The sequence below is a fragment of the Tenrec ecaudatus genome, chromosome 12 (assembly GCF_050624435.1).
Source record: "Tenrec ecaudatus isolate mTenEca1 chromosome 12, mTenEca1.hap1, whole genome shotgun sequence".
Classification (NCBI taxonomy): Eukaryota; Metazoa; Chordata; class Mammalia; order Afrosoricida; family Tenrecidae; genus Tenrec; species Tenrec ecaudatus.
The window spans coordinates 24,440,504-24,452,039 of record NC_134541.1 but is presented as its reverse complement, the minus strand read 5'-3'; the positions used below and the strand labels follow the sequence as shown (position 1 = coordinate 24,452,039).

The window sequence follows — 11,536 nt, the reverse complement described above, 5'->3', positions numbered from 1 at the left end:
GATGACGCTGCTGGGAACGTTTGTTTGCAAGTTTTCATGAAGACATCGTTTTCGTTTCTCTAGGTCTTGCACCCAGGAGTGGGAATGCCGGGCCACACGGCGTCTTCGGATTCTGCCTTCCTCCGACCTCGCAGGGCTGGCAGGGGAACCATGCTACTTTTCGTCGTCAGGGTCTGGGGAACACATTCTTGCCTCCATTTCTAGGCTCTTCTGTGGTGTGCCATGGGAGAGCCACTTGGATTCTCACCGCTGCCCTGCCTCAAACACACCGGGTGACCTTGAGTGACAGTTTTGAACCTCGGAGCCTTAGTTTTCCCATCTGGGAAAAGGGCCTGTCAATCCTTGCCTTAATGGTCTGTGAAAAGAATTGGCAGAGATTCTAAAAGCCTGGCTTACATACATGGTCCCTGCTAGGTCACACTCTGATCACAGCAAAGGACGCAGTTAGCATGCCTGCCCCTACAATCTTGAATTCACGTGTGAAGAATCTCATCTAAAGGAGTCCTGGTTGTGCAAGCCCAGTTGGTCTGCTCCTGTGAGAATTATGCGTTGGGCTGCTAACTGCAAGGTCAGCAGTTCAAAACCAACAACCGCTCCTCAGGAGAAAGCGGAGGCTTTCTGCTCCTATGCAGATGTGTAGCCTCAGAAACCCATAGAGGGCAGTGAGTTCCACCCGGCCCCAGAGCATCTGTGTGAGTCAGAAAGGACTGGAAGGCTGTGAGTTAGTTTGTTCTGAGTTCTTGTCACAGCACAGTCTTGGATTTACCTGACTCCAAGGTCAACAAATCTCAATGAAGCTTCACCGCCCCCCTAGGAGTGATGTCCCACTGGATTCTCCATCTCCCAGAGAAGGTCGTGGGGAAGACCAGGCTCTGCTGAGGCCACTCAGCTTGGTGCTGGAGTGGAGCCACCCCAGGCATCTGATCTGCCGCAGGCTCCCACAGGGACAACAGGGCACCTGGCAGGGCTGCCCAATGCAGGTGGACACCCTCCCTTCCAGCCCTCTTTGATTTTATCTCAGAGTCTTTGAGGAGTTATATTTCTGGACATTTTTTGGGAGAAGGCGCATAGCCCGGAGACATTTTGTTCCATTGTGTCACGGGGTCACTGTTTGACAGCACTTGACAAGGACAAGATGCCACCCAAAGAGAGCACCATTCGGTGGCTGCAGCCTGCAGTGGTGGCTGTTGGGAGGTGTCTACTCATAGCCTCCCTGTTCAAAGCAGCAGGACACACTGTCCTCAGAGCCGTCCTCACATCGGAGCCCATTGTTGGGGTCACTGGGTCAATCCATCTCGAGGGCCTCTTATTTTTTGCTGGCACTTAGCATGATTTCCTTTTCCAGAAACCGGTCTCTCCTGACAACCTGTCCAAAGTATAGGCGATCAAGTCGGCCTCCCTTGCTGCTGAAGGGCACTCTGGCTGTCCTTCTTTCAAGACAGATGGATGTGTCCTTTTGGCAGCCCATGCACTATCCATGCTCCTCGCCAGCACCACAGTCCAAATGCATCGCCATTTCCACAAACCGAACCTACTTGGTTTCTCGGAACCCAGATGGGAAAAACCGGAACCATGCCAGTCCCCCTGCCCACCCCCTGCCCTGGATGCCATCCCAGTTTCGACCCTGCAGGTCATCAGTGCCTGGGCTTCAGAGGACTAGGTAGTGGGGATGTATATGTGTCTGCTTCTCCACTCAGCATTTAACCCACTGCCAGTGAGCCACGTCCAGCCCCGCGGGGTGCAGGGCTTCTGAGGCTTTGGAAACCTTTGTGGAAGCTGCCAGCTGCATCTTTCTCCTGTGGAGTCGTGGGTGAGTTGGGGTCGTTGGCGTGGTTAGCAGTCTAACGGTTACCAGACTGCACCGGGGTGGTGGGGAGCTGCCACCTTTGTTCCCAATCAGGTGAGCCCATTGTGTGTGTACCCCAACACAGGTTCACCACCTCTATTTGGGCTGCTGCTGGTGTCCCTTTGGTATTTGCTGCTTGGGCTCTTCGCTGCTGCGGGGTGCCTGTGGCTGTGCCTTTCCTCATCAGAGAGGAAAGCAGGGGGGCAGGGAGAATGGAGGTGCTCATGCAATCCCAGCCCCAAGGGGAATGTACTTCTGGGAAGCCCCAAATGCCCTTCCTGCTCAGCAGTTCTTCCTGGACACCATCAACATCTTGCTGGCTTCCCGTGGATGGGATGAGATGGCAGGCATCCTAGGTAAGCAAGATCAGCTGGAGGAGAGAGAAGCTCTTAGGGGAGGGAGGATGAGCTGGACCAGACCCGTCCCCACCCTGTGACAGCTGTCAGGGCTTGCGTGCCGGCATCTGTCTCATAAGTCCTGGAGCTGGCAGCGGTCTCCTGCTCTGGCCTGGGGTGGGCCCCGAGGCTTGAGTTTAACTCTCAACTCTACAGCTTATGATATGTGAGACTTGGGGCAAATGATTTAACTTCTCTCTTTCTGTCTCCTCATCTGTAAAATGAAGGAAGAGGCTGACAGAGTTCTTTAATTAATTTGTTTTTTTAAATAGTTTTATTGGCATATAATGTACACATCATACAATGCAAGAGTTTGGCCGCATCAAGAAGAGTTGTACAATCATTGCCACAATCAATTTAGGAACATTTTCTTCCCTCTTGTACTCATTGTCAGTAGCTCCCCAACCCCTCCCCCCAGCCTGCTCCCACCATATTCCCAAGAAACGATTAATCAAGTTAGTCTCTATAGAGTTACCAATCCTAGATTTCATGTACAGAAACCTATATCCCCCCCAACCCCACAAAACAAAACAAAAAACTAACTTTAGCAAAGTAAAACAGAGAAAAACCTCAAGCAAAAAGAACATGGAAAAGATTAAAAACTAGAACTACTTTTAAAATGGGTCAAAGGGGAGATCAGACGATACGAGGTTACATTTTAACCTAACTACATTCGCCATCCTCCACTAGCCAAAGCGTTCTGCATGTCAACCTGGCTGTTCACATCCCTGGCTGTGTCCCAGGGGATTCACCAGGGGCATACTCCGTGTGTATTTCCGCGTGCACTTTAGTTTTAATGCAAACAGCTTTAAAATGGGTCAAAAGAGAGATTAAATAAGTTAGTACCTTCTAACCCAACTATCTCCACCGCAATCATCTTAACAACACTCTCCCAACAGGGTTAGTTGGGGAATCAGTCACCCCGGGCGCACCCAGGTTTCTGACCCACAGTCAATACTGGCTATTATGACGACGGGCCAGGAATCAGTTGTGTACTGGTAGACTGAGCCTGCCCATCAGCCATGAACCAGACACAACGTTCGTCTCTTTCTACAGATAAGGACGTGGGACAGAGACAGGTTGAGAGACCGCCAAGGCGACATCGCAAATCCACGGCAGAGCCAGATGTTGATCTTGGGTCTGCTGAGTGTCTGAGTCCAGACCCCTGGCTCCAGAGGTATGGGCTGAGCTCCAGTGGGGGCCCTGCAGCAAGGAGCTGCCAGGGAGCAGAGCCCACCCACTTGGTCCTGTAGAGGTTCATCCCGAAGCCCTGGGGAGTGGGCTCCCAGCAGTGGGCAGGCTTAGGGCTAGTCAGAAGAGGCTCCGGTGTACAACCATGGTGGAAAGCATTATGAGGCTACTTAAAACAACTGGGAACAGAAATACCATGACCCCACAGTACCTCTGCTGGGCATATGTCCCAAAGAAATAAGAGACAGAACACCAACAGACATGATCTGCCATACAGACATGATCTGCCATGTGTATTGCAGCACAGTTCACGATAGCAGGAAGCTGGGGGGAAACCCCAAATGTGCATCAGGGAAAGCAGGCATAAGGAAACGCTGTTCATCCACAGAGTGGAATTCTCTTTGTCCCTCAAAAACAGCCCTGAAACCATGAAACACCTCATGACACGGAGGGACCTGGAAACCATTATGCTGAGTGAAGTTCGTTGATCACAAAAGGACAAATACCGGATGAGTCCACTCCTATCAGATAAACATTGAGACAAACAGCATACTTTTCCACTCTGGTCATACAATCGAATCCAGTCTCCCAAGCAATGAGGCAGAGAGCCTGCCCAGTGCCTGTACACCACGTATCACCCACTTTCTACGCACATCTTAAAAACCACACCGACAGAGGAGACCGACTGTTACCTTAGCAGGGTGAGTTTCTTCAGATGTGAGAAGACCACACCGTCGCTGCCATACAGCACATGCTGAGGTCATGCCAAATCAACAGGCACTCCTACCAGAGCGAAAATAGAAGATTACTGCAAATGCGAAATCAAGATGGGGTGGGGGCGGGGGGGACTTGTATGTCTCAGAAAAGTCTATCTTATCTGGGTGGGTAAACCGGGGGGAGCTGCTTCCCATTGCTTGTGCAAACAGTGTTCAGTCATTCAGAGTTTAATCTGGACAAGTAAACAATTCCTGCACGGCGATTGGAAGCCCGCTTAAACTTGTGTTGCTTAGCCAATGCTATAGTTTGTAAAATGAGTCTTATTGAAAATCTTGTCCCATCTCTGAGCCCCATTGTTCCTGTAAATAGCGTCCAGTTGGTTCAATGTTTAATCAGTACATGTCAGCAATTTACATATTGGGGTCTGAAAAGCCAGCCTAGACCTGTATAGTTTTGTTTTCTCCATAGTGTCTTAAATCCTATACTCATGGATAAATTAATGTCACTATCAATAGAACTCTCTATGCACCCCCCCACCCCCGGGGGGCGGGATGATTTATAATGTTCTCTATCACAAAAGAGAATGACGGCTCTACAGTGAACCAGAGACATATACAAATAGCAGCTCTCCCTGGATTGTGAGCTTGCCCTTAATTCTAGCCCCAATGTACGAACAATTATGCTCTTATGACATGTCCCTGCTCGGTGCTCGCCCTCGTGAAGAGATCACTGGAGCTACGGGCGCTGTAGCAAAGTGTGGTGAAGAAAGCAGATGCTGTCAGCTGTCAGCAAGAACAAACCCAAAGACAAAAAGAAATCAGCAACTCACTGCCATCGAGTCATCCCACCTTCCACGAGAGAACTGTCCCTGTGAGTTTTTGAGATTGTCACTCTTTATAAAGGGAGTAGGGCGCCCTGTCTTTCTCCCTCGGAGTGGCTGGTGGTTTGCATTGCTGAGTTGTGGTGTAGCTGCCTAACTTATCACCACCATGCCACCAGGGCCCCTGCCTGGGGTCTCAAAGGCTTGTCTTGAAGCAAGCGAGACATCAACTACCTAGGTCCACGTGGAAGAAGTACATCAGCCTGGGTGATCCAAGGATTATAAATAATATTATCCAATTCTGAAGGAGGGAATGATATCAGAGTTTCAATTATGAGCATCAACTTTTCAGAAGGCTCTGAATGAGAGGGGAAGCCCCAAATCCATCTTCAGGGTCCCCCCATGGATTACACCTCCCGCGAATCCTTTCCAATCAAAGTCAAGGGGTGTGAATAGCCTTGTTATCAGACACGACCTTGTTGATTATGTCAGGTGTAGTTAGCTTAAAAATGTAACGCCTTATCACTTGATCTCTTTTGAGCCACATTAAAGTTGTTTCCGTTTTTAATAGTTTCTGCTTTTGATTGAGATTTTTCTGTGTTGTCTAGTCATTGTTGCTGGTTTTTGTTTGTTTGCTTTCTTTTTGTGTTTTGTATGATTTTCTGGTATATGAAATGCAGGCTATAGGTAGATCTCTAGAGACGGTACAAAAGGACACCATGTTTGGTACAACGGAGGGGAGGTGAAAAAGCAGAAGGCCCTGGAGATGGACTAACACAGTGGCTGCATCAGTGAGCTTGGACATAGGGGCAGTTGTGAGGATGGCTCAGGACTGGGCAGTGTTTCATTCTGGTGGGCATAGGGTCACCGTGGGCTGGAGCTAACTTGATGGCACCTCGCAACAATGCAGAGACAGTAATTGGATGGATAATTGTCCATAGGGCATGGCGGGGCAGGAGGGAGGGGAGCAAATGGGGAGCCAACAACAATGGGAATGAGCATAAAATGTTTTGAAATGGATGGTGGCGATGATTGTACCAATCTTCTTGAGATGATCGGACAATTATATTGTATGATATGCGACACCGATGCCGATAAAACTATTTAAAAAAAAAGGAGAAGAGTCTTCAAGTATGCCTTCCCATGGCAGAGCTGTGTGGGGCAGCGCTATCCTGCCCTTTCAGGGGAAGTCAGAGTTGGCAGTCTCACACGCAGCTTGGTGACCCCCATGCTGGAGGTGTGTCCTGACCCTGCTCATGAGGTGCTCCAGGCCTGGGCCAGCCACGCAGACGAGTGTCTACTGCAGGAGTTGGTACAACATGCAGCGCAGACCACGTTGGTGGTAGTTCGGGAAGGCTTCGCAGAGAAGGCCTCCTTGGAGCTGGGCTTTGGGGGCTGAGAGTCCCCTAAGGGGTGATGATGGTGTGTCTTGGCAAAGGCAGCAACCTGGGCATCAGCTTAGCAGTTCCACCTCTTCCTGAATAGCTCACTTTCCCAGAGTCCCTTGCCATCTGGCTTTGGCCTAGAGCCCGCCCGTGGGAGAACAGGAAGGTAGGAAGATAGGGGATGCTGGCCTGCTTCTGGCTCCAGCCATAACAGACTGGTGCAGGCTTTGCAGATTCCAGCAGTGCCTAGGCTCCAGCTTCTAGGTGGTAAGCGAGGCTCCTGGGCTCCCAGGGAAACCAGCTGCTGGGGCAAGGCGTCTGGGTAACACCCTACTTTCCTCCACAAAGGAACTAATGCCCTTCCTCAGTGAAAGGGCGGAGTGCTTCCTGCTCTTCAGCGGATCACCAATGTTTACAATTCTGGCGGCCCAGGGCCCCAAACCTGCATGTCATGTTCAGGGGAACAGACAGAGGCAGCCAGCAGCCAAGGGGATGTCATGTTTTTATTGTGATTTATCATCTGTGTGTGCCTCATGCCTTTCACCACGAGTTTCCCCAGGGCAGGGGCCGTCCTCCATCATCTTTTCGCTCAACAATCATCAAGGCCTAGGTGATGGGAAGTGAGATGAAGGGGCTCTGCACTGGGGGAGCCACGGTCCAACTGGTAGACTCCAGCCAGCTGTGTCGACAGAACGCTTAAATGGCAGCCAGTCCACATGGAGCTTCCCTCTCAGTGCAAAGCGCGCACTGGACTTCAAAGCTCAGCCTGAAAGCCAGAGGACAAAGTACCTCCAACAATGTTTATACCGACCACATGTGGAAACCGGTGGTGTTTTAGATACACAGGGCTGACTGAAGGAGCCCCGACGGGCTGTTGGGTAAGCACTGGGCTGCTGTCACAAAGTGTGAGGTTCATAGCCCCCAGCTGCCCCTTGGGTGAAAGATGAGGCTGTCTGCTCCCATAAAATACAGCCTCAGGAAAAAAAAAAAAAGAGGACCTTTGCAAAGGGCTTAAGTGGAGAGCAAATGCTTTGAAAATGATGAGGGCAAAGAATGTACGGATGTGCTTTATACAATTGATGTATGTATATGTGTGGATTGTGATAAGAGTTGTATGTGCCCCTAATAAAATGTAAAAAAAAATACAGCCTCGGAAACTCAACCCAGGGTCACGATGAGTCAGACTCGACTCATGGCCTCGGATGGGAGGGTGCTAGATACACGTTGGACTGTTACAGCGGCTCCTGAACCACCCGCTGCCCGGGATTCTAGTCCGACTCACTGAGACCCTAGACTGGGTTTCTGGGACGTACATCTTCCAGGAGCAGCCAGCCTCCTATTTCGCCTGGAGAGCGGTTACTGGTGTGTGAATCTCCAATCCCGCAGCTAGTAGCCCGGCTTAACACACAGTGCCACCCAGGAATCTTAAAGTGCAGGTGACACCAGTGCTGTTTCTATGGGACTGGGATGGCCTTGTGCAACACACTCACATAGCCACTCGGGCATGAATCACGCAGAAAAGACCCAACGCCCTCCCCCCTGACCCCCCCGTCGATGCACAACGACCCGGCGGGACAGACTCAGAGCTTGTGAAGCCCTCGTATTAGGTGCCCACCGTATTAGAGGCACCAGTCTCTGGATGGCACCAGCTCAGCTTCAGTTAAGTGCTCAGAAACTAATCCAAAGGTTGGTGCTTCGAATCCATCCAGAGGCACCTCAGAAGGCCTGTCGGTCTATTTCCGAAGGCCACGGTCATCGAACACCCTGTGGGGCGCAGTGTTCTGTGCCACACATGGGGGCTCCAGGAGTCTGAATCGGCTGGACCATAACTGGTCCCATCTAAAAGATACTGGGCTCTTGTCCTGGGGGACTTCTGATAGGAAGAAGAGGGAGTCAGCGATGCCAAGGGGGCTTAAAGTTCACTGCGCTACATGCTCTCACTGGTGCCCATACTAGGGGGTCTGGGGGCCTCGTGAAGAGCTTGGGGGATGCTTCAAAGAAGAGGTGGTTGTAGGTGCGGCTTTGTAGGTGCTAAGCTTTGTAGGATGCGTAGGCATTGGCGAGGCAGAGAAGGGAGAGGAAGGGCTCGCCAGCCTCAGGGCCTGCGTGTGCCTCAGCATGTGCGAAGGCTGAGGCTCGCAGGCTGTAGCACCAACATGCTTTGTTTGGGGAAAGATCCCAGGGACAGCGTCTGACTGCAGGGGGCCTTGAATGCCAGGACTGCCACCCCAGGGAGGGGCTGGGGCTCAGGGAAGGCCCTGCAGCAGGATGTGGCTGGTCCCCAGGGGATGCCCTCCTCCATCCACCCTCCTCAGACCTCCCAAAGGACCAGGGCAGGCCTTGTGAGAATGTGAAAAATAAACTCTTTTATTTCAGGGCTGGCTCCTGTGGTTCAAAGCATATCTACCGCCTGCTTGAAACCCCAAAGCGTGTACCCAACCGTAGTGCAACAGATCGCTATTTATACAGAACATCTGCATGCAGGCTCACGTTGTTGTCCCCGGAGCTGTGCGAAGCTGCAAAGTGCTGGCTGTCAGCAGGGCTTTCCCCAGCACCCTCCCTGAAGGCTGTGCACCCCCCTTCCCAGTATGGCTCACTCCAGAGGGTCCCCCAGTGGGCACGTGGGGTCTGGGGCTTGAGGGGCAGAATTTGCTTATGAACTTGGGATCAAGCTTGGGGTCTAGTTGGGGGCTTTCAGCGGGCTGAAGGGGGCTGGCTCAGGAGGCCTTAAGCGGGGCCAATGATGATGTTCCGGTAGCCTTTCACTGCCTTGAGCTTGTCACTCTCGAAGTCCACCACCAGCTTGTGAAGGCCCACGTGGAGTGGCATCAGGTCCACTCGAACCTTAACTTCCTCCCCTGCCTCCACGGGGTCCGGGCTGTGGAGAGAGATGGTGGGGTTGGTGAGGAGAGGGGTCAGGCCTGCTTCCCCCCACCCTAGGCCGTACGACAAACAGCTGATGAATGGCAACAAGGAAACAGGTCCCTTCACCATATTGGGGGCCTGGACACTCTGTCCTGCTTCTGTCCATGCCCATGTGTGCACTGGGGACACGATGTCCCTGCGGGTCAGAGGGGGAATGCCAGATGGCCACAGCTGGACATGGTAACACGGCTGGGCACACATGCTTCATCAGAAACTGTAGTGTCCACCCCAGAAACCATTTCTGTCACATTTCCTTTTTTAGGATTTCAACTGAGGTTGATTGTTTCAACCTCCGTTACAAGAAAAGGCTTTGTTAAGCCAATTTAATACTGTTTTTCAGGTCTGTTCATTTTGGCTTTCAATCTCAATTTATTTTATATTTCATACTTATTATTTCAGACTGGCTTCCTTTGATTTAGGCCAGTGGTTCTCCCTTTGGGGGTCGAACGAACAACCCTTTCACAGGGGTTGCCCAATTCATAACAGTGTCAAAACTACAGTTATGAAGTAACAATGAAAACAATTTACGGTTGGGGTCACCACAATATGAGGAACTGTATTAAAGGGTCGCGGCATGAGGAAGGTTGGGAACCACTGATTTAGATGAACTTTCCCAATTGTCATCCAGTTACTGAAAATGCCTACCTCTTCTTTTTATTAGTTGTGATTTAATACATATATCATATCACCAAATCTCAATCACGCCAAGTAGAATATACAATTGCTACTTCAATCAGTTTCCAAACTTTGTTTTTCTACATGGACTTCTTGATATCGTCTCTCTTTTAGTTCACAATTTGGAAAGTAAAATGTGTAAGTGCTGGTGCTGGGGCGGGGGTATGTATGTGAATACCCTTGTGTGAGGATACGTCCACACAGGCACGTGTGTGCACATAGGCCTGTAGACATCTGGGGTGCAATGCTCAGGTTACATGAGGACCCGGGAAGCCCTGAGGGTGTAGTGGGTTGCACCTTGGGCCGCTAACCTCAAGGCCAGTAGTTTGAAACCACCAACTGCTCCTTGGGAGAAAGAGGAGGCTTTCTACTCCATAAAGAGTGCCCATCTCGGAAACCCACAGGGGCAATTCTACCCTGTCCCACGGGGTCACTAGGCTTCAGAACAGACTCCAGGGCAGTGAGTTTGTTGGTCTGGGGTGGGGGTGGGGTGTGGAGAAGCATGTGTTCTGGAGCTGAACTGGATGCTGAGCAGGGGTGTGAGGGCTGGAACCAGGCAAGCTGGGTGACTGAGTAGACATGGGGAGAGATTAGCAGGTGTGAGAGGGTGTCTTTGGGGGATGGCATGGAGATATTTAGGGCCAGGGGAGGATACCCCACCCCATCAGCACCCACCCTCCACTTCAGCCAGCACTTACATCTCCACGGTCTTCTGCTCCTGGATCAGCCCAGCCCCTTCCACGGTGAAGCAACAGCCTGACAGGGGCACCGTGAGTGGGTTCTTCAGAGACACCTGGGCCACCAGCTTGCGCCTCTGCTTGGGCTCCCCGAGGACCTGGGCAAGAGGTGAAGCAGCGTCAGGTAGTACGGAGCAGGCCATGCCCAGAGCCCCTCAGGCCGCAGGGCCCACTGACTGGGCCATCTCAGCATTTGCGACAGTTCGGCTCAGTGTTTGCTCGATGGGCCATGCCCCGGGCTGCCACCAGCACTTCCTAACTCTGTGCTTCAGTTTCCTCATCTGGAAAGCATGGATGAGAATCCTCTGCCTGGGGTGCCCTGTGACTTGGGTGGGAGTAGGGGATGGGAAACAAAGCGTATGCTTGTTCTAGGGTCTGCAGTGGGAAGATCACAGGTGGGGGGCTGGGCTGGCCCCTGCTCCTTCCTCTGTGTGACCCTGGGGAAATGGCTATCCCCTGTGAACCTTGGTATGGCACAGCGGATCGCTCTGATATGGCTTTTCAGACATGGTCTCGTAACTTCCGCCAGGCATGGGTGGGCTATGCCCATGAGGTCCCGCCCACCAGGGGGCCTGGATAACTTGCTAAAAATGCATGATCTTAATAAGGTGCATGGCACCCTTGTAGGGGTGAGATCATGCAAATAAGGTGTATGGAACTCTAATGAGGGGATTGGTTAAATTTGATCTTTGCTATGCTTAGAAGGGAGCCAATCTCAGAGCAGGGGGTGGGGTGGGTATGGGACCTCACCATCAGAGAGAGAGAGAGAGAGAGAGAGAGAGAGAGAGAGAGAGAGAGAGAGAGAGAGAGAGAGAGAGAGAGAGAGAGAGAGAGAGAGAGAGCTG

At 51.6% G+C, this 11,536-nt stretch overlaps 1 protein-coding gene across 1 annotated transcript in view; it reads right to left on the bottom strand.

The window, feature by feature from the left end:
* Positions 1 to 8,694: 8,694 nt before the first annotated feature.
* Positions 8,695 to 11,536, bottom strand: part of TGM2 (transglutaminase 2) — a 41,027-nt gene continuing 38,185 nt past the window's right edge. Inside the window, exons 12-13 of the mRNA XM_075528760.1 lie at positions 10,653 to 10,789; positions 8,695 to 9,232 (exon numbers count right to left, since the gene is read on the bottom strand). Coding sequence (XP_075384875.1) covers positions 9,082 to 9,232; positions 10,653 to 10,789 — 288 coding nt within the window. The 3' untranslated portion in view covers positions 8,695 to 9,081. The remainder of the gene's footprint in view (positions 9,233 to 10,652; positions 10,790 to 11,536) is intronic.